Genomic DNA, 27,624 nt, shown 5'->3' with positions numbered 1-27,624 from the left:
GAAGGATGGTACTTTCCCATTTCCTCCGTCTCATGATTTGCTACCAGAGCCACGCCATCTTGAAAGCACTTTAAACCAATTTATTAGCTTCGTTTTTAATCACCCTACCGAACGTTCGGACCGTCCACGAGGAGAAGAAACGACACCCTTAAGAGCCGCTCGGAAAGAAATTAAAGGCAAGACCTTCGATCGTGAAAATATTTCTCCTTCAACGGCATCCCCCCGTTCTCCCGATTAAAGAATCCAACAAGACATTCCGAGCGGCTTGTTTTCGAAATTACCTTTCACGATTAAACTCAAACTGTTATTATAAGAAAATATTCGCCGGCGTTCCTTTACGCAAAAATAAGAGAACTCTCGCAGGAATGCTCCTTCGTTCGCCTCTCTGCAGGACTGCTGGAGAGGTTCCTGTAAACATGTTAACGTAAAATTGAAATATAATATTTGATACTCGAGAAACTCTTTATTAGTCGAGATCTACTTCGTTAGCTTCTGTACATTTCTACCGGCGAATAATTAACCCTCTCAGTTTTTGATTCAAGAGAGGTCGTTTGTAGATTCGACCAAGTATTTGAATACATTTAATTTGTGCCTAGATTGGCATTCGTTTCGACACAAATCTCGCTATTTCCTTTCGTTTCTTCGACGCTCTAATTAAAAATATTAAGAACATTATTTACCAAGCACGCGTTTAATCCAAGATCGTAATCTCGTGTACCGTGTAATAAATTTTTCCTTTCGAATTGATTGCACACTCTATCTCGAAAATATTCTAGAATATTGTTTACTTCGTTGCGACAATATTATACAACTTTTCTACGGTAACCAATACTTCGACAGACAGATTGAATAGAAATAGGCAGCGAGGAAACCTCGAGATTCGAGCGTTTGTGTTTTTCAAACGCCGATTGGGGATGGAAAAATGAACTGCACGAAAGAATTGCGGAAAACATCTTGCTTTGAAACTAATTTCGGGGTGTTTCAAATGTTTGCTTCTCTAAACGCAAACTATTAATTACGTGCCCCACGCGACTGATTAATACATACATATATTTGAGTTGAATCCGTGCAACGTTGTTTTGTGACAAGGTAAGCCGAAGCAATTGCGTTTTGCCAGTAAATTTAGTCAACGATCAGGGAAACGCACTGAATCCCTTTGATCTTGGTATTGACAAACGAGCCTGCCTTGGCAACAAACATTCCCCAGATTTCATTGTGCAAGCTCTCAGCACGCGAACAATAAACGGACCATAATCCGGCTGCATCAAGCTCAGAGATAACCGATAAAGCCTGGAAAATTAATTTACCGCAGATGAAACTTGGTCAATCGTCGAATAGCTACCCCTTTTCGCTCGAGGACCTTTTAGTATGAATCACGAATAGTTTCAAACGTTTCGACAACATTCCACGTCGAATATACAAAATTGATACCTTATCGTGTGGTTTTATACGCACTCAAAAGTATTCGATCACTCGTTACGTGCAGGTTCGATGAGGAAATGAGAATTTAATTACTTTTTTTTTTAAGGAATTGATAACATACACAGTTTCGCTACTTTCGCGAAAGCAACGATTCAAGTTGCTTTAAAATTACCGCTACATCTTTTTATGCATAAAACTAAATTTTTTAATACTCTGGGTTTAATAATATGCTTTTTACACGACTTTAAGAACACACATACGTCGCGGTTACTGTGTGTAAGGACCAGTTTTAGAATATGCACCTATTATCCACTCTACTGTACTATACTCTAAGTATGAATTACTACTGAAGGGAGGACGGCATAAATTTTGTAGATTTGGAGCTTATAAGTTACATCGTACGTCTTGCTTAGATCTCGTATATAGCCCAATATTAAGTATGTTTAATACAATGATATCGGCTGATCTAATAATAACTGCTTCAACGTTTCTTTTGAAGTTTCTTTGATAGACGGATGAACAATTCGTCTAATACGCAACTTGTTCATTTGTATGCAATAACTAGACGTTTTAGGGGCCATCCAATATTTCAATGTCTGATTTATAAAACTAGATATGGGTCACGTGATCCAATTAACCCTATTGTTTCGTTTGCCAATATGTACATTTTTCCAAGGGTACTTTACACAGAATATTGCATTCTGACGTTAAGAATACTTGATAACATGAATAGTCTATTATAGACTTCGTTTGTTACGTTCTGTTTAGTTTCGTTTCCCTTGACTACGTGTATAATGTGTTTCCATCCATTGATTATGAAATAAATGAATAAATATCGAAATTTGAATATTCCCCAATTTCGGTTTCGTAAATTGTTGCGTAACGTTTTATTTACACTCGTCTATAGAATTCCTTTTTCAATAGTCTACAAAAGTACTGTATGTTGTTCAAACGATTAAATTTTATTTTGTTCTCTATGGTGAGAAAATAATAAATTATGTTGTGTTCACGTGCATTCTACATGTAGTATTTTTTAAATGTAGTAGAAGAAGTTTAAATGGTTAAAAATGTAATATACATATATGTTTAAATATAAACAGAAATTGTTGTTACTTATTTCATGTAGATTAATTGATTCTGTTCTCTACCATAAATTTATACCATAGCTCCGTACTGTGTCATATTCTTACAATATGTACCTAACGGTAAGAAATCATTCCTTCAGAATTTTTCCACTTATTCGTATTTCATTTCTCATCTAATTAATTCGTATCACACGAATTAATTCGAGCAATTACACGTGTTATTCAGGTCTGTTTCTTATTTGTACCATTTTTTTCCTCCGTCGACTGCGACGTCGTTATTATGTTCCTTTTTCCCAAGGAAAAAGACATTCCTACATTGTTAGATCGTTAAATAATAATTTGAAGATACGACGTAATTTTAGTTTCAGAAATGAATTTTATTTATTATCTTTCGTCGTTCAGATCCTGTTAGCCTCTCATCGTTAACGGTAATGAACACAATTTTTTCTTTTTAAAAGGAAGCAATCTTAAGGAAAACTTGCAGTGAAAAAGATCTTTTCTAAGTTTAAACTTATCATACAATTAAATTGATTAAAACTGTTTTCCTTAAGATTACCGTTCTTTGTATTAATTATATTGTATCTCTTGAAAACTAACGTCTCGGCAAATTTCTAATGCATTCACAATGTATGTGCATACTAAACAGAATGAAGAAAAAGAAAAGTTGACGCTACTTCAGCACGAGTGAAATTCAGAAATTAATTAATAAAGCTTCTAAGAATGTTTGAAAAAAAAATGATAATTTTAATCATTCTTAACGACCAATATTTTACAACAGTGATTTCATGAATTTTCCTTACGCATTATCTCGTTGAAAAAAGATTTCATTTTTTTTGTTTGTTTGAAAAAAGATGAGACACATTGAAATAAATCTCTCGATTTTATCAACATTCTTATTAACTGCCTTAATTTTATCAACTTTCGTGTTGACATCATTCCTGATTTTATTAACTTTATATTTCTTAATTTTATCTGTTCGTTTGAAAAATGGTTCGGCTTAAAACTTTAAGCGAAATGAATGAAGGGGTGTACGAAATTAGATTTAAGATTAAAAATACGTTGGCGTAAAGAGATCGTTAAATATGAAAACACCAAATATGATCCGAGTTTACGATAAAAGATCCTAAATTCAATTTTCGTGTAGGTATATCGAAAATTCTATTTAGATAAAACTGTGGACGAGCATAGCTAAGCTTTATTCGTCTACCTTTTCGTATGAAAGTTCACGTAAACTGCACATCGGTGGAAAGGAGGATAGTACAATAACAGAGTACTGTTTGCATGCATGCACAACTTTTTGAAGGCTTGGCTTTGAAACATCCGAAAAAAATTGGAGCAACAGTATACCTAGAAATTTCTTTGACAGCTTTTGCCACAGTAAACAAAACATATTCCGGCATATATAAAAAACTGTTTTCAGTTTTCTCTGCATTTTTACATATTTTTCACATCTAAATTCTGGGTTCCATAATCGTGTATTTTTCTTTTTACAGTTTCTTGAGATTATGTAGTATTAACTACTATATTCTAGGCCAGCTTATTAAGCTTACTTAGCTTATATCAAGGCTTTGCACCGTGAATATAGGTATATTTATCTCTATTTCTCGTATCTATCGCACTTTATTATATCTTGTCACGTTCTATTTAATAATTTAATTCATATCGTAATCAAATTCAATGCAATAACAATGTATTATTATTATCATTATGGAACGCCTTTATTTGAAAGATACACCGACTCACGAAAATATTTCAACGTTCGCTATGAAACAGTTGAATCGTTCTAAATTTGTAAATTAAACCGAGGATTTCAAAATATTCTTTCAGTTAGAATAAGACACACCCAAGATTACGTTGGCAGAATTCAATGAAAATCTGATGACGTATCTTTGACGAGGCTGTAGTTTAATCGACGTAGTAGTTATTCAACATTAACTTTAAATGGAAGTCGTACAAAGCTCATCGAAATAATTGCATTACGTTGCAAAAGTTGACGTCTTGTATGTATCGACATGCAATAAGTGCTAAATGTGTTGCCAATTTATTGTCTAATAATGTAATAATTAGATTGCTGATTGTTGCATTTACGGTGTGTGCTAATATGGAACACATTTGGGAAACGCGTGCAGAATATATTTCATGAAATAACATAATAATATCGATACTTCATTTTGTAATAATGCATATATTAATCTATTCGAATACTTTTTTCAAACTAAAGAAAATTATTAAGCAATATCACTTATACTATATTATTATGTTATTATGTAATATTTTGTGAACGAAACAGAATAAAAGTTATAACAATAATTCAACAGTCCTTTCGTTCTCCATTCTTTGTATTATCCAGTTCTTCTGAATTGTTTGTCGGCATAGTTTTGTTAACATGTCTATTTCGGTAAAGCTGCTTTTCTTTCGTATTTTGTACCATCTAAGGCCTGTTTCCAGAGCAGTGAATACTTCTGAATGACTGGCATTATGTTATTTACAGAAAATATTCTTTTTCCTAACTCGTATTTTCGCCTTTCTTGTAGCTTTCCAAAGAGGGATAATCAGAGTGACAGGTCGAAAAGTGAAGTCATCTTTGAAATTTATCCTCGAGTTCGGGGATCATTTTGTATTCCATATTATTAACGTCCTAACGGCTCGTTCTTCGGAGAATAAAATATAAAAGAAAGAATTAAGAGATTATTTAAAGTTATTCGTCGCGGCAGTTAATCATGCGAAAGAAACATTATTTTACGGTCAATATTCTACAACTTCCCACTTTTTGAATTTTAAAATAAAGATTTGGTCATATATTTTTGAATAATCAAACTTTCGAACGATCTAGATATAAGTTTTCATTTTATAATAAAATGATTTTATGACTTAAAAAAACCGAGCAACGGAGACTAGGAATAAAGACATTGTGGACAAGAAAACAAACGTAACTTTTTTTCTATCTGAATTTTGTTTTCAATTGATTTTTATGCTAAAGTCATTGTGAACAGATCTGTGAATTGCCGTATCCAAATATTTGTAATCGAGACGAAAAGAATATATCTACGGTTCAAATGCTGCAAATGGAGCAAGGATAAGAAAACATTTTCGAATTTCGCAGCACCTCTAATTTATGGCCAAGTGACAGAAGGCAGATCTACGGGAACAACCGGATAATAAAATTAGATAAGGAACGACACGAACGAAACTTTTGTACAAATTATATTCGTGCGTCACGCTAATAAAAGAAAAAAAAAGGTGCGCGCTGATTTCAGGCCAATCGAAAAAGAAAACTTTTCCACGCGTTGCTCGACAAAGAACTCAACATTTCCGATGTTTCTCGAAATTTATAGTTCGTTACTTGCAGCGTAACTTTTCACCGTTTCCAATCTTACATCTCAAATTGTACTTTCATACATTCAATATATTTAAATGAAACTTCTGGTTCGACGTGCGCGATGTAAATCGCGAAATATTGCATATTGCTTTCTAATTGAAAACGTCCGTTCCAAAAAAAAAAATACAATTAATTCAATAAAATAGTAACACGATTAATTAAAATTAACTTACTCTAATTAATTAGGCAATTGAGATTTTACTTCAACGTTATGGTAATTTCAAATTTCCATCGAAAATATATAAATTCATATTGTACAGATATATCGTTGTATCGTTGAGCACACAACGCGTAAGTGTATTTCCAAATATTTGGTACAAAACAATACGATTTAAGCTAATGAAATTGCAACGCAATTATTTGATGTTATCTTATTTATTGCAATTAATTACATAACTGAAATTTCAGTTCGATATTAAGATAAGTAATGTACGCATGTGTGTATTTCCATTATGAATTATGCAAACGATGGGACACTGTAAATCTCCAAAAAGAATACAGAATTCATCTTAAAGAGATGAAGTATGGAACCGGTGTATCGATAAATCTGGTCATTTTTCATGATGCACGTAAATCTTGAAAATATTTGAAATACGTTAAGAACAAATGGAAAAAAGAAGCGATACACGGACTATCGCTAAAGACTGCAATATACCCAAGTTTCAACGAAATATCATCCATTTTGTCGTTAACGTGTTCCTTGCAGAGAAAATATATATTGACCTTTTGTTGGTTTTGTGATGGGAAACTATTTACTTTCTGAGATCTATGCTTTCCTAGAATTATTCTAAATCATTGATATTCTACGTAAAATTTAGGTTGAAAAAATATCACACGTTTGTAAAAAAAAAAGGAAAAAATTTTAATTCCACAATGAATTAAAGTGTTAAGTCAAACGAATATATATCGTTGATATTTTTTGTTTGTACACCAAGGCTGCATTGTTAAATTCGTGTCCAGAAGACACCACTTCGGAGACTTTTGCTATCGCGAAAAATTCAAATTCTGCATTGAATGCATATTTCGAATTCTTTTGATCTGTACCGAAATCCTCGAGCAGGCGGCAGTCTTTTACCTCAAAACGATGAAGACGACGATCTAAATAACTTACCGAACAGTTATTTAGCACGCCCACGCTATCACGGCATGTTAAATTCTTGACCGAATATTTCCTGAATGTTGCTTCATCTTTGAATCTTAATCTCTTGGAATGTTTTAAACGGGATCCAGTAGAAAGTGAACTATATAAATATATTCTAACAACGCGACAAAGAATTGTGACGTAGAAATCGGATTGTTAATGTTATCGAAACGTTACTAGGCACGCTTGTTCGTCACTTACGGATGTACATTTTACGAAATTTTCTGCTGTTCATTTTACAAAATTCACATTCGAACCGGTATACATAAATATTATTGCACGAATCGATCTGTGACAATATTTTAATCGCGATAAATCCACTGACCGAGGAAACGTAGACAAACATAGAGGAAGGGAGAATTTATCAGAGAAATGATGCAATGAAGCGAAGATGATATACAGCTACCTGTTCAAGCTATGTAAACAGAAGGGTGCAAGGAAGTACATATTTATTGATCGGTACAGTGAGAAAGAAAGAGAGCGGAAAAGCGTATGAACCAAAAGCGAAGATGCTAAAACGTGATCTCGTATTTTAAATACTGGACCGAATCATTTGAAAGGATTTTGTTTCGGAGTTGATTATTGCGACAAGTTTTGGAAATGAATCATTAAATGCTCGAAGCAACATCTTAGCTTTATTTATTATTTTATCATCTTACTTACTTCCCATACGGAAGGGACACTCAAACAATAAATTATAATTTATTTCATGTCCTCGATGATCAAGCACATATTAGACCGTACATGTAGACATATATTTATACTTAATTTTGCTCAAATTATTCAGTCGTTTCCAAGTTCTGTTCGAACTTTGTATATCTTAAGAAAGAGTATCGATAATGTGGTGTGTACGTGCATACACTTGTTGTAAGTTCAAGATAACAGCGAGATGTGCAGTTAATTACGATATACCAGGACCGATACAGTGCATAGAAATGTTATCTAACAAGCTTACAAAAGTTTAATCGATAACACCTACAGTGCCGCGTTCATGATTTGAAATGTCAACCGTAAACAGCTCACAGCTCGAAATAATTTGTTTGACTAGTCCTCCGACCTACCTACTTTACAGTTCATGGGACAAATACATATACAACCCACCCAATGCGCTATCAATTTTACGCAAACTCTTGAAACTGCATTGCCGACTTGTATATGCCTACGTGTATTTACTGTTACTCGCTCCACTTCTCTTACAGACCCTATGAGACCATTGACAGTAGTTTCTAATTTGTTTGCACTCTCGAGAGATAATAATACAAATATAAAACTGAATATAACGCCAGAAATATATAAAAGCGGAAAATAATTCATTAAAACGAATCAGATGCAATTAATGATTAAATAGAAAGAGGTACCAATTATTAATAGAATGAAAAGATACTATGCTCGGTAAAATAGACGAGAGACCAAATATACGTTTCGATATACTTTTATTAGAAAAATTCACGTTACATTTTAAGAAAGGGTCCACGATATTTTATCAAAAGTTTTCTCATATATCGGTAGAAAATATTTCTTTTTGAACAATTATACACATATACGACCGTCGGCTGAATTCTTTGCCTTCTATTCGCGTTACTGTTCGGTAAGTACGTATTCCTCAAAATAATAAATATTATTTCAAAACGTGAAAACAGATACTCAAACAATGCCTTAATAAATCGTATTGCTTCGCGAGAATCCAATTTATATCGAAGACAAATTTTATTCAGAAGGAAATATATCGCGTTTCTCTTTACATATCTGTGATGTACAGTAGAACCCCCATAAATGCAACCTCGATGTTTGCATGCAAACTTTGTTCATTGCATTCGTCTTGACAAGTAGAAGGAACAGACAAGTAGAGCTTCTTATTGGATTAGTTACCTCGATCGTTGCACGAATCTACATACTAGCATGAAATTTGTTCAGTTTTATATAAATTCTTGTAACATTTTGATTTCATTTGATCATTTCTGATGTTTGAAAATAATTCTTAAATAAATATTATAAAAAGGCATTGAGAACATGCTTAATACCAAGCAAGCAATTAAGTAATACAGGAGAATTAGAAAAAAGAAACTGTTGATGAGTTTAGAAAAATGTAGTACTTATTCATAAAACTAGATGAAAATAGTTCAGGCTTAGGAATAAAACGTGCAATTTTCTATTCCGGCAACGTGACTTACGAACTTGCTTTTATTTATAGAACATTCCACAGAGACAAGAAAGATTGTCACTGTGGTTGAATCAAAATCGACTGATAACTCAAAGTCACTTAGAACTTATCCCGATCATATCCTACGACTGCTCCGTTCTGTCATATCGTAAAAGCAGAAGTTATCCGTAACTTGATTTAATGGAGAAAGCAAAACTGATTATGAATTTGATGCAACTATAGTTCGTATTGAACTCGTAAGATTTATTCGTCGTGTATGCAAAGTTTCTAAAAAATATCGACTCAAAATTTACCCATACAAACGATCATCTTCGCATATTATCTATACAACGGAAATTAATTTAGCGTGCAGCAAGAAAGAAAGGTGAGTACAAGTATACCTAAATATTGAATTGAACGAAAAGTTGAAATTTCTTGTAACTAAAATTTTAACATAATAATTTATGTACAGCAAATAGAGTTGCACCACTGACGGTAGATTAAATTGTACTTTAACGAAGAAACGTTTCCAGAAATTTTTTAATTCGAATTACTTTACACCGATAATTAGAAAATACCAAGGTACCGACCAATCGTTTAAAAATTCCACCGTATCGAACAGAGAATAGAATAGATAATACTTGTGCGTTAATATTTCCCGTATTCCTATTTTCGAAATTATTTGCGTGTATTTTTGTTGTTCTCGTACTGTTACGCAGCACTCTGCATAAATATATAGTTGACCTTTACGTTCAACATTTAACGAATAAGGGGGAACAAGTCACTTGCGTCACTAGAACAGGAAACCGCAACTTACTCTGACAGGGTTGATTTGTAGACCTATTAACTGTACATTCTTTTGTCGACGTTTGTAAGTACTACATTCCTCTAAATTCTTCGATCACCCTGTACAAACCGTGGAGCCAGTTCGGACTACGATAATTCTGCTATACGTTTCGCTCGAGAACTGTATCTTGCGAGTAATACATCAAGCGCAGAAATACGCCTTTGTAGTGTATTATTCATGATGCACGGGTCCTGAACCGACTGTCTGTATCAAATATTACACAGGGTGTTCCGCAATCCGTGACACAATCGAAAAGGTCAGATGCAAAAGTGAACCGAAAATATGGAACAAAGTATTCCAACACGGGAATACGTTTTCGAAAAAAATCGCTTTCAAAGATGAATTGCACGCACGTCCACCTTCGGCTTTCATAGAACGAATCTCGACGGAAAGAAACATCTTTGCTCGTGTCTCTATTCGTTACATTGAAAATCACGACTTGCTCATCGTTCCTATTATATCGTTATATACACGGTAGTGTATTCGCAATACCGTAACATTTGAATCCATTGTAGAAGTGATACTTGTTTTCTTAACATTGATGAAACTAAATTCCAGAGGACGTTTAAACAGTGACGGTAACGTTAATATCGAATTGTTAGCGATACTCTCGACGAACAGTGATGCAAGAATACCATCTGAACGTAAAAAAAAGAATTGGAACCGAAAAAACGCATTTATATCGGACGTGTGTTCAAACGAATCATTTTTCGTGGATTTTACTATTGGAAGCTGTCTTTGAGATACTTTGAGTACAGTAAAAGAAACCCTATACGATACAACGTGAAAGAATCGAACTTGACGCTCGAAGAAGAATCGTGCCGATCCATCCGTAGATGCGTTCTATCGAATCTAGAAATCAAGGTGATCGAAGACGTTCATCGAACCCGGAGGCATTGTCGCGCACGCGAATCGGAGCGGTACTCTATTAGGTGTGCGATGGTGTGTGCATCAACACGGTGTGCCGAAACACGACTTCCCCCTAGTTCGGTTCTCGTCGCACTAGAATAGAAAGGATTTTCGAGTAAGCGGCGGCGGTGGCTGACGCGCGTCTTTTCGGCCGGTGAACGTGACACGTCGTGCGTACTCGTGCGTATTCGTACTGCGACTCACCGGGTAGGGAGAGGACTCGTCGTGTAGGACCACCCAGCGACGAGCGTCGCGACGGCCCCCGAAAGACAAGCACGTGGAGTACGGTATCATGGTGACGGCGGCGACAAGAAGGGGGCGTACGATCCGCTCGAATGTTGCCACCGAGGACGTCTCTACTGATCGTCTCCGTCGTGACCGCCGTTGTCGAGGTTTTTCGCGTTTTCGACGTACACGTTGACGCTCAGCGGCGTTTAAACGCACGTTACGCCGCACCGACCGACAAACGAACGGGTCAGAGAAGCCACGATGGAAAACAATAAGAGGCGACCGGCTAGCCGAGGACCACGAGACTCGAGCGTAGCCAGGGAATCGCGAGTGCGGATTGGTCGAGGCGAGTACCACCGCCGTCTGCCGACCATTGCGCGCAACCGCGTCCAAGAGATCAATGAGACTCGAGGCGAAGAAGACACTCGCGTAGAAGTACCCGAACCCTCACGAACGTGAGCGAGGATCGCCGAAGAAGGCGGGGTGAGAACCGGGTCGCGATCTCGTCTATAGTCGATACGTAGCGTCGTTTAGGGACGACAATTGACAATTTTCTTCCTCGATGAACGCCTTTCGAAATAAAATCGACCACGTTTCGTCGTTCGTAGCCCTGTATGACGCACGTCCAGCGATTCGTTCACGTTGAACGGTGTAGCGAGATTGATACGAGTGACGTTACTCGTCGATAAAATACATAGTTTCTCGGTTCTGTCGATTGGTCGATTAAACGGTCGATGAACGTCTAACGGAATCAATTAGTGAAGTGGTAGGTACTTAGTCGGTTAAACAGTCCCATTCTACCGGTGAATGTAATTGACTCGTTCAAGGTTCTCCCATGATATCTTCGACGTACCTTTAAACGAATCGGGGCGATAACGTGCGAACGTAACGGTTATTCGAATAAAGAAAGAGGGCGAAGGAATGGACAGTCCGAGATTCGTACGGTCGATAAATTGTTACATCTTTCACGAACGAAGTTACGTTTCCAATAATACCGTCAATTATGATCCCGACTTCGACTAACGTTAGACAGAAATGCACGTGCAGGTGCCAAGGAGCTCGGTGTTTTAAATTTAGCATTATCGCGTGCAGCCGGTATTCGACGCAAGGAATCATCAATATTGCCGGTAATACATCGAATCTATCCACGTTTTCAAATACAACGATCATCCGTGATTCGTCGAGCATCTACTTTCCTCCATAGATCGATTCTCGAGAATCGTATCGTTTCTTTTCTTTAAACTCGTTAAATTCTTCGTATTTCCATTCTCAATTTCCCGTTGCGTAATAAACGTTCGAGGAAAACGATTCCTTTGATAATCTTTTCTTTTACGCAAAAACGATAATACCCTTCGTCCGTGTGTACGCGAAATAAAAAACGAAATGCACGAAATATCCATCGGTGCTACCAAAGTCAATGAATCGCGTCATAACCGTTACGAAATACGAACACGGAAACGTATAATGGACACATACATATACACGTCGCATAGGAAGCCAATGAGAATACAATAACCGTTACAACCCCTCGATCGTTAGTCGCCGAATCAATTGGTAATGTAGCGGGGTCAGTATGTACGCGTTTCTCGCGTATCTAATTTCAACTGAAATCTTCGCGATAAAACGATTAAACGTCGCTGATGTACGACGTGGGCTGCGTGCGCGGCTTGGGAACGTAATTTCCATTTCTGTTGTATTGCAAATCAACGCATGGTAATTACGCGCACAACACCCGGAACGACAGAGGTCGTGTTACGTCACTGATAAGACGTCGCACGTGGTTGGTGACACGAATGCAGGTGACGAAACGACAGAGAGACAGAGACGGACAGATGGATAGATAGATAGATAGAGAAAGAGAGAGAGAGAGAGAGGGAGAGAGAGAAAAGTAAAAGAAAAAGCAGAGACAGAACGAGAGGGGGGAACGGGTGGTACGCGCGAGGGAAAGGGACAGAGACCGAAGACGTGGAAGGGAGTGACCGAGAAAGAAGGAGTGAATTTCATCATTTAATTTTAGCACGATCGCGTGCAGCCGATGGCTGCCGCAGGGGCATGTTACGGCCCAGGGAGTCGCTTGCAATATCGATCCCAACTTCACGCACCTGAAGCGCATCTTCTCTCCCACGTTAAAAGGAGGCACGCCGCCATTCCCGTTGTTCCGGCCTCTTTGACCACACCGCTGATAAAATCACTGGGCTCTCTCGCGATAACGATCGTGGATTGTTTATACGAAGAATCGTGTCCGAGTCAGCGATACCGTAATCGCGACACCCGAGTATTTTTCATTCTGCTCGATGATACGTACGCGTTTACGTATCACGATTACGAGAATCGTTCGTCGACGATCCTTCGCATCGTTGTAGAACCCGTAGAATCCTTCGTGTAGAATCCTTCGCGACGTTACGAAAGCTTCCTATTAAATTGTTGCAACCAGTGTTGCGGATTCTTAAGTACGTTTAACTCAGTCATGTAAAACACGGAGCAGGCTTGACCTTCTTATTGGAGGCATCGTTATTTGCTTGGAGATAGTCTTTCAATAACGTTGAGTGCAAGGGAAATTGAATCGATATAGTTTAACGACACAGTTCGGGTGTACCGAACGAGGAAGAAATACGTGTATTTAAAATATGCGTTAGATTATGTTGTTCAAGAAATTAGTGTTATTCAAGGAAAGAAAAGTTTCTCAGTGTGTGTACACGCCCTTGTTTTTTATGGAGAAATCGTATCCTTTTGATTATTTTTATAAAAGTTGTCAATTTCTTTTCGAGTCTATGTATTTTTTCTTGTGATTCGATAGTGTTACGGTTGGGGTCGATAGGGTTGAAAAATGACTTTCAAAATGTTGTTTTCTAAAATTGCGGAATAAGTTTGGCACGCCTAATTTAAATAGTCTCTTTAGGCTGGAAACGACGCCTTCGTTGCTCGACAAAATTCTAAAATATTTTATTCGTTGGTTGAAATTAATATTGTATAATTTATCGGGTAGGTTCTACGATATCAAAACGATACGTTCGTTAACAGTTTATGTTCAATTGATTGTAACCAACAGTATTTAAACATGTAAATTCTGATTAAATTCTTAACTAATTAATGTAAAATTACTCTCAAAATTGAATAATAGCATAATAAATATTATCAATTGTGAATTAACAGATCGACTATAAGTAATTTACATGCTTAAAGGTGGCACTTTAGATCCGTAACAAGGGATTCGGAAAAGTATTTGCAAAAATTCGATACAGAAATCAAGAGAAGGTACCGTTTCCTTTCCAGAAATTGACCTTTGAAACGAACCCTCGTTATTCAGGAAAAAATTGAATCAATTATTTGAAATAGAATTCGATCAATTATCCAAGAATTATTTTACATCGGTTCGAAATTGCAATACAAACGTTAGATAACTAAATTTGCACCCGGAACATTTACATTTAAAATGATATACATTATCCGATAAGGGGAGACGATGAATAATGCGTGACTTTTATAAAAAAAACATAACTTTAATATTAAATTTCTAGTGTTATCGGTTGAAATTCGTTTCCTTTTATTTAAAAATGCAAGTGATAAAACGGATAAAAAAAGCCGTATGTGTTATTGTTTTAGGATCGGTGACTTCGTCGTAGAATTGAATTTTTGCTATTGTACGACTTCGAAGTAACTGTAAAATTCTTGGAATCGATCAATTTCGGAGAAAAAATTATCTTATAATGTTTTGTTTTTTTTTTTTTTCAATTTTAATATTTCCCTTTCGAATAGCTTCTAACCTCGCTATTACATTCATCAGTCGGACAAATAAATTAACCGAGTTAATTTTAACACAAGTGTTACCTAACGCTTATACAAATGTTAGATCGTATTTTCAATAGAACGTTCCTTTGGACTGGATATACCGTGAGCGGTTATTCAGCACGCGTAATGCAAAGACTACAAAATGAACTTCCTTCTGTCATAAATTATTACACTTGACGTTACATTCTATACAAATATTTAGTTATCACGAACGCAGCGAATCGATCGCGGAAATAGTGTACTTTATTAACACCCACCTTTTCCTCTCGGTAATGACAATTTCGATAATTCCGTTTAAATGTATTACGATCATCGTGATACCAACTGAAATCGTTCTACGATTAAACACTTTTATTTTTATCTAAGAATATAAAATTCTAGCAAAGATTCGCAAGTTAACTACCGTGTAATATAAACTATATAATTTATCAAATTATTAAGTTTCTACGAATTCGTTTTATAATTTCTTATCGTTTTACAAGGATTTTATTTGTCTTAACTCAATTGAGGGGAATTTTCGATACGTTGAAGACAAATGTTCGTATAAACATTCTATCTAATGCTGTTTCAGAATTACATATTTTAAAGTGACCAATTTCAGCTCGAGTACAAGCTTACGAAAACGTAATATGTTTCATACCAGTATTCATTAGTAATACTTATTTACAAATAATTAACATGTACGAAGTATGAAGGATCAATTGATGCAAGTTTATCCTAAATATTGTGACCTTTTTCTATCATTGATCATCACCGTTGTCTTATAAATGTAACCGATTAAATACTATAAATACTTCACAATTTTATAATTTTATTATTTCATAATTTTATGATGTTTATCGATAATCGATTATGTAAAGAAAAAGTTAGGTCTCTGGTAACCAATATGGCGACCAACGTGTCCATAGTATTTAATCTTTTTGTATTAACAATTTTCTATAGTATAATCTGTGTTTCGAACTTAAATCGATTAAAAATACATGCAATAATCCCGATTGTAAATTATCAGATCGAATCGAATGAAATTATAATCGATTACACTTACTTGGAGGAATGTTGTGATAATTTCTTGCGAAATAGTAACTCCGCCGCGTCGCGCGAGAACTTTCGGGGGAACTGCAATATCCAACGGAAGTCTTGGTAATTCTACCATGGTCATGGATCTTCAACTGTTTTATGTGCACACTTTCTACAAACAGAAAATATACTAAACATAGTACGACTAAAATACACGCAATATCAGTTTTATCGAATAATTAAACGTTATACGATTCAACAATTAATTATTGATATTTATCAGGATTTTTTTACGTATATCTATGCATGAATCTTTAAATGTTTTTCAAAAAGTTCTACAATTGAAACTATTTTTACATTTATTAATTTATTTTCAGCAACAATTCTATTGTAATATATTCTTAAAAAAAAAGAAACATATCTGTGATGTAGATGTCATTGATTTGTGTTTAATAAACACGCGCCCGTACGCGCGTGTGTGGTTATGTAATTATATATTGTTTTTTTCATTTTTAAAATCAAACAACTATAATATCAATGACATCTACATTAATGCGCATATTCTTTTTTAAAGATGTATTGGAATTGTAGCTGAAAATTTAGCGACAAGTGTACGATTTCCTTGATCGTATGTAAATAAACAAATTTGACGGTCGCGAGACCATAACCTCACTTTGATATTTTGGTACAAGGGACCACAGAGATTACAATAATTAATTTATTATGTTACGTCTACAATTAATACTCATTATTATGTCTCATTGATACAAGTATGGGAATATAATAATTAAAAATAAGTAGATTCGTTAATTTTCTACGTGAACTTGTACACGAAAATATATTTAAAGTATTGTAAATAGTTAAAATCGCTAATACGATGATTCATATTACAAAGAATTTTATATTTCCGATACATTTTATAGGTAAAGTATGTGACAAACCTTGAAGTTTAATATTTCATATGTGTAAAAACACTTTCCGATATTTTTTAAATTTAAACGTAATAATCGACGTAAACGAAACCGCGCAGCTACAGTGGAAGTAATCCAGGTGTCACTATACTTTTGGCGCCGAGTTCTTTCAAACTAATTTTAATACTAGCAAATTGGAACAAAAATATCACAACAACAACTATAAATGTAGCATTCCATAGCATTCTGTGTGTCCTTTTGACGAATGTATACACTCACTGATCTTTTGTCGATGATTTGTCTAAATTAAATCACTTTTGACCGCAATAACATAAATTGAAGTCTGTAAAATTTAAGTCAAATACAACTTTGATTCACTCATTGTTTTACTACCGATAGAGATAGCAAACTACATTGTAAATTACGTATTAAAAGCAATATAACTAACTATAATAATGTCCGGTAGCAATACTATATATGCGAAGAAACACTAACCTAACTTAACATGACCTTGACCTAACAGATTTTCGTATAAGTTTACATTTAACCGATCTAACTTCGGTTATATTAGAAGTAAATTAGGATCAAGTAGATAAACTAAGAACCCTGTTAGTTCTCACGTTTCACGCAGGAGGCAGCACTTACATACATTGAAATATTTGTGCAGATGGCGAAATTGAAATATCTATTTAGTTTTGCTGATCTTCTAGCAATAATTGAAAAGATGTAGATATTTTTAGCCCAGTTATCTCAAAAAATCTTTTTAAATATATGATATTTAATTATTATTTATTATGAATAAAGTTTTTAAAATACTAATTTATATAATATGAACCTGCAGAAAAATTATTTGTATATTTAAATTTGTTCTAATTGGGTTCTAATATAATACTATATGGATATAACTTTTAAACGATTAAAACATTTTCATTAGTTTAGAATGTTTATTTTCATACCAATTGCATAATAAAATAATTTTAAACAATTATGTGCTTTAATATTATTTATTAATAGTATTTACTTGCAGTTCTATTAAGACATATTAATTCAATTTTAAAGAAGTTGGCAATTCTTATTTTTACTTTCATCGAGTATATTTGATATTTCATTACTTCTTTAAATTATTTAAATGTTAATTTCGTTAAAAGAATATAACATTTAAATATTTTATAACATTTTTTTAATAATATTTGAATAATTTAGGTTACTTTTAGTCGTATTTAACATTGCTTTCGATCTTTTCAGAATGTGTATTTAATTTATAAATTTAGGTTAGGCTACCGTGTGAACGGAATCAAGATAAGATTCACATAAGCCAATCAGAGTTCAAAATAGTTTTTGTTTTTTACGCTATCGTGTGAACAAAGTTTTATAACCACGTGATGCAAGATACAGCAAGAGTAAAATTCAAAAACCACACAATACTTAAATAGTTCGTTGGAAATACATATATATTCAACACGTAACGCCTATCAAGTACGGTGACAGAGATATATTTTTGTTTGTTTGAGAATAGACCATCAAAATTGAAAGAGTCATTAAACTAAAATTATTACACTCCATGACAAATTATCAATATTTTGTTTAAACATTTACATTTTTTATAATACATTTTATTTTAAGGAAGTTAAGTTTTGACAGTCTGTAATTTTAGAAAGACCATAATTTTTGTTCAAGGGTTACTTGCTGCTTTCTCAAACCTTATGCACTGTTTCTGATCTTACATTTGTTCATTCCGTTAGTAAAATAAAATATCAAAACATACCTCTATTTCCAGAAATCACGTAGAGAAGAAGAAACACGAAGTCGTCAACACTAGGTTATGATAGAATTGCTATTGTGATTGGTTTCGCGATCATCAGTACTAAAATTTCGAAATACCATATTTAATTTTAAGCGCATTTTGATGTTGAAAATTATTCGAACAATTTAGTTAGCTGAAATCTTGAAATTTGGAGAAATTAAAACTTTAAGTTACAAAAGATAGAAAATAGTCTTTATTTCAAATTTTCCGCGCACCAACAGTAGAGTTCGCAAACATTTTTGCAGCTCTAAAATTCTAGTTATTTACAGAAGCCACGTAGCAGATTTGAGGCCCTCTAGTGAGGCATACTTAACATTTGCTTCGAGCACGGATTAAACACTCCTTTCGATGAACCATCTCATTATAAAGTACTTCACGATTAAAATGTGCGTCCAAGGCTGTGTCATTTTATGTTAGTAGTGATGTGGAACTTTGCAATAGTGGAAATATGACGAAAAGAAATTTGTTTATTAATGTAGTATTTCTACTTACTGCAATAATATTTTGTGCAGTACCACCATGCTTGTATGCTTTGTCGAACGAACGATTATGTTATGACCCTAAATGTTCCGGTAATTGAAGCCATACTTTCAATATGTATCTAATTTACGGGTCATTCCTTTTTTAAATTTACTTAAATTATTTAATTTTATCTAGTGCCTGTTTCACTGGCCAAGACAATGGTCAAATATTATCCAAATAAAGCAGGGTTGTTACAATTTGACATTAATGTAGACGTCAAAGTTTACAGTAAAGAGGCAGGCAATAGAAACGACTTATGGGGTGTAGAGGTATATTTGAAATTTATTAATATTTCATCTGTATGTTGCAATTATTATTGCTTAAATTTTTATATATACATATCTAACAACAGTGAGAATCAACTTTTAATTTGTATATAATCTTTTTTTTTTACATGAATAATAATTTTGTAAATAACAAATTATGTAAAACTATAAAGATGTTAAGTACATATAATGTATTGTATATTTTGTACATTATTTATAGTAAAAATGTTACAAATACAAAACTAACTTTATAAATTTCATTAATTTTAGATAAATGGTAAACGAGGATATGTACCAAAAAATCTTTTGAAAGAACTCAAAATTTTACAAAAGGATTTGCGTTACAAAGTGCCTATTGAACAATTATATAATAATAAGAAATCTGATAAAACACAGCCTAAGGAAGATAATGTTAAATTAAAGACTATCATAGAAGATAGTCAAACTTCAAATGTTGAAATTGATAATTTGAACTTAAAATCTACAGAAGAACTGCAGCATAATGTAACAAATGTAGCTTCTTCATATGAAGTTATAGATGAAACTACATTGTATATGGATCATAATGGATCTTATATACAACCAAATTATAGAACAGATGTTGTTCAAACAATGGTAGTGCCAAATGAAAAAGCTATAGCTAATACTTCAATAGAAAATTCCAAAAGCAAAAAAGTTGAAACAACTATTTTTACAAAAGATGAGAAAGTATCGAAAGAAATCTTGAATCATAAGGTAGATGATGCAAAAATTATTTCTCAGAAAACCAACATACAAGATTTTGTGGTAAGCTCTGAAGAAGTATTAGATTTACCACAAATAACTGGAGTACAAGATTCACTGGAACCATTTAAAGCAAACACGAGTATAAACAGTAATATTCCTGATGAAGTAAAATATCCAATACAGAGTACAGAGAATAATACAATTATTGAAGTGAAAAATGTACAATCTTTGGAGAAACTTAATGATATCAATGTTCCAAAAATATCTACAGTACCCAATGGTAAAGAAACAATTCATAAGGATACTTCAGACAGTCATACGAAAGATAAAGCAGCTGTTGTATTAAACAAAAATGATAATAGTGACTCAAATAAAGTAATTACAAGTAAGAGTGTTGAAGTAGCTACAGATACTGTACATAATACAGTTGAATTAAAAGATACTACTGAAATAAAAGATTCTCAATCTTTGGAAAATGCCAATATATTAAAAACAAAACAGATTAAATTAAAAAAGGACATTAAAACTTCAGAGAAGGAATTAATTGAACATGATACAGATGAACATGTTCCATCTTTGTTACAAGAATCTGATATAAAAGACAAGACAAAAGCAACATTAAATTCTGTCAATATTAAAGAAATCACAGTTGAACAGACACCTAAACTTATTTTAGAAAATACATTAGATGAATCAAATTTATCTTCCAATGTTTCTGAAAGTACTGAAGTTCAAATAAATTCTGATACAGCTACAGTTGAAGCTATTTCTCAGGATACCGATCCAAATCCTAAAGAAAATGATCCCAATGTTACTATTAAAAAAGATAGTTATGAAGCTGAAACTGAAATATCTTCTAATTTAACAACAGCTGCAGCTATTTCTCATCACATAGATCAGAATTTGAAAAAAAATAGTAATGTCAATATTGTTCCTGACAAAGAAGACGTCTATGAAAGTGAAGTGAAAATATCTTCTGATACAGCTACAGTTGAAGCTACTTCTCAGGATACCGATCCAAATCCTAAAGAAAATAGTCTCAATGTTACTATTAAAAAAGATAGTTATGAAGCTAAAACTGAAATATCTTCCAATTTAACAACAGCTGCAGCTACTTCACATCACATAGATCAAAATTTGAAAGAAAATAGTAATGTCAATATTATTCCCGACAAAGAAAACGTCTATGAAAGTGAAGTGAAAATATCTTCTGATACAGCTACAGTTGAAGCTACTTCTCAGGATACCGATCCAAATCCTAAAGAAAATAATCTCAATGTTACTATTAAAAAAGATAGTTATGAAGCTAAAACTGAAATATCTTCCAATTTAACAACAGCTGCAGCTACTTCACATCACATAGATCAAAATTTGAAAGAAAATAGTAATGTCAATATTATTCCCGACAAAGAAAACGTCTATGAAAGTGAAGTGAAAATATCTTCTGATACAGCTACAGTTGAAGCTATTTCTCAGGATACTGATCCAAATTCTAACAACACTGCAGTTACTTCTCATCACATAGATCAAAATTTGAAAGAAAATAGTAATGTCAATATTGTTCCTGACAAAGAAGACGTCTATGAAAGTGAAGTGAAAATATCTTCTGATACAGCACCAGATTCAGCTACTTCTCAGGATACTGATCCAAATTCTAAAGAAAATGGTCTCAATGTTAATATTAAAAGAGATAGAAGAGAAGCTGAAGTTGAAATATCTTCCAATTTAACAACAACTGCAGCTACTTCTCATCACAAAGATCCAAATTTGAAAGAAAATAGTAATGTCAACATTGTTCCTGACGAAGAAGACGTCTATGAAGGTGAAGTGAAAATATCTTCTGATGCAGCATCAGATCCAGTTACTTCTCAGGATACTGATCCAAATTCTAAAGAAAATGGTCTCAATGTTAATATTAAAAGAGATAGAAGAGAAGCTGAAGTTGAAATATCTTCCAATTTAACAACAACTGCAGCTACTTCTCATCACAAAGATCCAAATTTGAAAGAAAATAGTAATGTCAACATTGTTCCTGACGAAGAAGACGTCTATGAAGGTGAAGTGAAAATATCTTCTGATGCAGCATCAGATCCAGTTACTTCTCAGGATACTGATTCAAATCTTGAAGAATATAGTAATGTCAACATTGTTACCAGTGAAGGAAATTATGATCAAGAATTGCCGCAGGATGTAGTGCAAGGTGTGAAGTATGAAGCAACAATAAATGATGATACTTTAAAAAATTATACAAATAAATACGTTACAAATGTAAGTAATAATTTTTGTTTGAATGAAGGTCCTCGCGTTTCAAATGAATTTCATCTGCCTGAAGGTGAAGAGACTAATTCAAGTCCATTAGAATTACAACATGTTAATAAAGGAAGTTTAGTTATGGAAAATATTATTGGCATTAATGAATTTCATAATAGAAATTTATTGGATGCTGATACTGGTGAAGAAACTAAAATTGGTGAGTATCTAATATTTAATATGAACTGCAATAAAAATAAAGTATAAACTAATTGTCAAATGTAATTTTAATTTATGTTTATGACAAGTAGAGAATGTGATACACGATGAAATTAAACATCTCAAGGATGAAGTCCTACTCGAACATAAAGATGACACAAGTGATCTAGATAAAGATTTGTATGAAGAATCAGATATAGAGGACTTTGGCATTATAAAAGAAACTGTGTCAGAAAGTATTTTACATGGAATACAAAGTGTCATGCAGAAATTATGTAATATTATTGTTATATATTATAAGCATTGTACATTATAATTCAATTTCAAAAATACTTTGGTAAATTAGTAAAATTTATCTTAATGTTTTAACAGTTTCTCCCCCTGATGTTTGTACAAGTGATAGTGTTGAATGTTCCACTGGAGATAATATTCAACATTTTACTAATAATGTAAGTACTTACCATTGTTCCAATGTTATATATGTAAAGAACAAATTTTCATTTAAATAATGATTCTAGGAGGAAACATCTGAAAATAATGAAAATGCTGTAATGGAAAAAATAAAACGTGAATCCAGTTATTGGTTGACATTAATGTATATGAGTGTTACAGTAACTGCTACACTTATATTTTCTTTAGGGTATTATTACATTGAGGTACTAAACATAGTTTTAATAATAATCATGAAGCACTTGAAATAAAACAAATGAATATAATAATTAATATATATTAATAATGTAATTAATATATATAGTAATATATATTATATTAATACATGTACATAATTCTTTAACTTTTATATTTCTGTAGAATATGAGCAGAGATCGACAATTGATAGCTAAAATCAATAAACTTGAAAAGGATCTACTTATTTCAACAAAGGAATGTACAATGTTAAATGAAAATTTAAAGCTCGCAAAAGATAAGGTAGTAAAATTAATATATTGTATTTTTACATTGAACAATAATTTTATATTATTGACTTTTGGTTGTTATGAAACAGTTGACCTCGATTGAAGATGAATCATTTGGGTCCAATGAAATGGTATTTTCTTTAAAGGCTGACTTAGAAGTTTCACGGGTAAAATATCCAAATTTGTATAAGTTTGTATAAAACAGAATCTGTGTAATAGAATTTGCAAGTTTTAATAGTTTTAAATAAAATTATGTTAAAAAGGTTTCTTAACAGTGTAATAACTTTTTGTAGAATACAATATCAGATCTTGAAGATCAAGTTGCCATGTTAGAAAAAGATTTGGAAAGTGCTACTGAAGCAGGATTAGAATTGGAACGAATGTTGCGAGAAGTGCTCTCATCAGATAATGAAGTTAATCCATTAGCTCAGTCAGTGGAAAATCTACAAACAAGACTGAATGATCAGCAAGCTGTAAATGAATCCTTAACAAATGCCCTTAATCTTAAAACACAAGAGGTATGTTCGTACATTTAAATCATTGTAGGTGGAACAATTATGTTGTCAGTTTCGAGACATTGGTTTAACTTGAATGCTTTAGGTCCTGTAATCATCAAATAGCTTTTTAGAAGGGAAACCATATTTGGTTCCTATTCAGAAAGGATATTGTATAATAGACTACTGTATCCTGAGTTCCTTACTATATTTGTTCTACCTACCACTATATATATTACAAAGTCTTCTTTCTATAAATAGACATATTCTTAATTTTATTTTATGTTGTACATATTTATCGCAGCTTGAATTTGATAAAGTTGAGGTTTGTATTATAACTATTTCAAAGTTTCCTAATATGTATTGCTACAATTGATTAAAGTAGATATTTTATGCAGCGTTTTTTTTTTGCATATGTACGAACGTTGTATAATGTTGAACGTTTTGCAGAATGAATCTTTATCAGCAGAGCTTGCATCTTTTAAGAAAAAGTACGAAGAACTTGAAGTTGAGCTTGTTCGAGTAACAGAAAATTTGTCGCTTGAAGTCAACAGTAAGAATAGTATAGAGAAAACGTTGACTGATAAGGTACAGCAATTAGAAATGCAAACCAAGGAAGTAAGTGTACAATAAATGTATTATTAGTGACATAGAAAATGAATATTATTTTTTATGTACAGATTTCTGCTGAAAAAGTAGCCTTACAGAAAGAGTTGAAAGGTAAGGAAGTAGAAACAAAAGACCTTCTGGACGTTGTAAAACGACTGAATTCTAATAACTTGGATTTGGGTAAGTTGTACGACGTATCTCGCGTTAAAGCAGAAGCAACTGCTTTACTCGAAGAACGAAACGAATTACGAATACAATTAACTCAACTTGAGGGTGCTCACAATTTACTAGAAGGTACTTTTAATGTTATACTATATAATTATGTTGGCAATTACGTAGTGTGTGAGACATTAAATATAATATTTTTAAATGATAGAACATATGATAGTTATTAAAGAAGAGGTTTCTACCTTGAGTGAACAATGCAAAATAGCAGAAAAGGAGAAAAAAGATGCAGAAACACGACTTGAAGTATTGTCAGCTTTTTTCCAAGAAAAAGAGGCTCAAAGACAAAAGTATCGTCAGTTTATTGTAATTCTCAGAAGTAAATTTAATTATTAGTTTTTTTACTTAACGTAGTATGTTATTATAGGGAAGAAGCTATTTGGTTGCAACAGCAGGGTGAAGTTGTATCCACTGTAGAAAAAATACAGACAATGCAAAATGAAATACAAAACTATAAGTAAATATTAATATATTAGTTACAATACGAAATTACGAAAAAAGATCATTATTTGACTCTTACAATATGTATATTTATCACTGAATTTTAGACAACAAATAGAAATGTTGAAACGTGAAATATTGGATCAGGAAAGGGAATATAAAGGCCAGATGTCTCTTCTTGAAACGAAAGCACACGAGCAATGGGTATGATTTTTGAATGTTTTGTGTTATCTTTAATTATTATCTGATATATTTTTAATCTTTTAAATAAACTTTATTTAAGGTGGCAGCACGTCAAGTTGAACGTCGTTTAGAGGAGTCTAAAGTTGAAGCAGGACAACTGCGTAACCGGCTTACCCTTGTAGAAAAAAATATTAATGAAGTAGATTCTGAAGCAAAATTACATCGTAAGTATTTCATAACACCATCAAAGAGTATATTTTATTTTTTATCTGTTAAATTTTGTTTCAATGTTTAAATTTAGCTATAGTTGTTTCAATGTTTAAATTTAGCTATACAATTTATTTACTGCTTGTGATAATCGTAAAAGTTGTTGTAACATTATACTTTATAAGACATTCTTACCAAGTTAAATTTGGTTATTTATTGTGATTTTTTTTTAACGTAGTATTAGTAGGACTCATAGATGTAGGAGTTTGTCAATTTAGTTAAGATTTCATTTACAATGAGAATTATCAAAGATATTCAGGTCCATCTACCGTCGGTGCACATTCTTTAAACTTAAGATGGTATTTCATGCTACGTTTAGATGGAAAATTGTATTTTTTAAACCTGATTTTCAAACAGGCCTGGAAGCAAACGGGGAGACGGCAACGTCGCCTCCATTATTCATAGGAGCAGAGTCATCCAGCTCTCCTATAATGTTTTCTGGTTCTTCGAGTGTTCCGCCTCCACCACCGCCTTCCTATTTACGTTCACTTTTTCCACCGTATTTACCACCTCCGCTACCCAATGCGTCTGGTGTACCACCATACGAAGTTAGTCAACGACCACCACCATTGGGTGGTCGGCTATCCTCTCCACCACCTATGCCTTTACATCCTCCTGCTTCTAGCAGGTACGACAATGCAGGTTCCCCACCACCAATGTCTCCACACTTACTTCCACCCTTTAACCATAGATCACCACCACTTCCATTCGGTAGTGATCATATGCATCCACCTCCTCCACCTCCTGGCTCGATATTGCCACCACCCCTAGGAACGACGCATTCATGGGGGGAAGAGTCACTGCCGCCTCCACGCAATTCCGGTTTTCATCCACCACAACGAGAACGAGTACGAAATCACAAAGGTTTGTGTACAACACATGACCAAAGCAACATCGAGAAACCATCGCGCCCATTAATGGTCAATTTCACTGCCACGAATGGATTTTCACTTTTTTTTTTTTGTCATTTCTTTTCCCCCTTTTTTGTTGTGCATGCAAGGACGCAAGCGATTCTCTAAAGTGAGACAATTTTGGAGTACTATGGAAGGAAATAATTCTAAATAGACACATTATAGCAGGTTGAACGATTCGAAAGTGATTTTTGTTCTAGTTACTTTAATATGTATGTAAGATATATTTAAAATATCGATATCGGATCGCAAATGAAAAAGATATTGTTCAAATAAATTCTTTGAATTTTAATTAAGCATGTATCAAAAAACAAAATTGATAATGTATTGTTTATTATATAGTAACATTTATTATAGCCTGATATTATTGCTAAAATAAAAGTTACAGCAGGATTTTGTGACTCGATTACGATATTTTTGAAACAGTGTGTATTTAAAATTTATTTTACGTTTAATTTTTAAATCCTATTTTGGGCGGCATAATTTTTTCCAAAGATTTACAATTTGCATTCTTCATATTCTTTTTTTCTTATATCAATAGTTACTAGATACTTAATGGAAATTTAACAGACTATTTACAGTATATTATTATTTTTAGGTTCCTTACATTCATCAGGAGAGTCATTGGACAAATCACATCATAACAGCAAAGTTTAACTCAATTATTTTGTTACAATGCATCATCGTATATACATCAAATTTGTCACTATAGTAATGGGATTATCAATTATATAAAACTTTAATAAATAATTAACAGTGATGCAGAGTATGTTAATGCTAGTAGAAAAACCAGCATTTATTTTTGGGTAAATTAGAAAGTCGTGCATTTTGATATAGTATTTGGCAAATGTGATAAGTACATACTTAGTTTGCTAACAAATACATTTGTCAAATGTCATCACTGTTATACCCCAAAAAAAAAGGA

The 27,624-nt window shown here is 33.2% G+C and overlaps 2 protein-coding genes across 2 annotated transcripts in view; one reads left to right on the top strand and one right to left on the bottom strand.

Moving 5' to 3' along the window:
* Positions 1-11,232, bottom strand: part of LOC143153819 (uncharacterized) — a 124,742-nt gene extending 113,510 nt beyond the window's left edge. Inside the window, exon 1 of the mRNA XM_076325405.1 lies at positions 11,128-11,232. Within this exon, the coding sequence (XP_076181520.1) occupies positions 11,128-11,217 (90 nt within the window). The 5' untranslated portion in view covers positions 11,218-11,232. The remainder of the gene's footprint in view (positions 1-11,127) is intronic.
* A 7,820-nt stretch (positions 11,233-19,052) lies between these two features.
* On the top strand, positions 19,053-27,459 carry Tango1 (transport and golgi organization 1). Its single transcript, XM_076325855.1, has 19 exons — positions 19,053-19,244; positions 19,330-19,463; positions 19,731-22,386; positions 22,483-22,656; positions 22,745-22,930; positions 23,028-23,104; positions 23,174-23,311; positions 23,466-23,582; positions 23,659-23,736; positions 23,863-24,087; positions 24,368-24,388; positions 24,514-24,681; positions 24,744-24,966; positions 25,049-25,187; positions 25,265-25,354; positions 25,446-25,542; positions 25,622-25,745; positions 26,146-26,652; positions 27,298-27,459. The coding sequence occupies exons 1-19, from the start codon at positions 19,121-19,123 to the stop codon at positions 27,354-27,356; spliced, it is 5,337 nt and encodes a 1,778-aa protein (XP_076181970.1). The 5' UTR covers positions 19,053-19,120; the 3' UTR covers positions 27,357-27,459.
* The last annotated feature ends 165 nt before the right edge of the window (positions 27,460-27,624 follow it).

This window comes from Ptiloglossa arizonensis, chromosome 13 (genome assembly GCF_051014685.1).
Source record: "Ptiloglossa arizonensis isolate GNS036 chromosome 13, iyPtiAriz1_principal, whole genome shotgun sequence".
NCBI classification, from domain to species: domain Eukaryota; kingdom Metazoa; phylum Arthropoda; class Insecta; order Hymenoptera; family Colletidae; genus Ptiloglossa; species Ptiloglossa arizonensis.
Note: the sequence above shows the minus strand (reverse complement) of the source record. Positions and strands in the feature narration are given on the sequence as shown.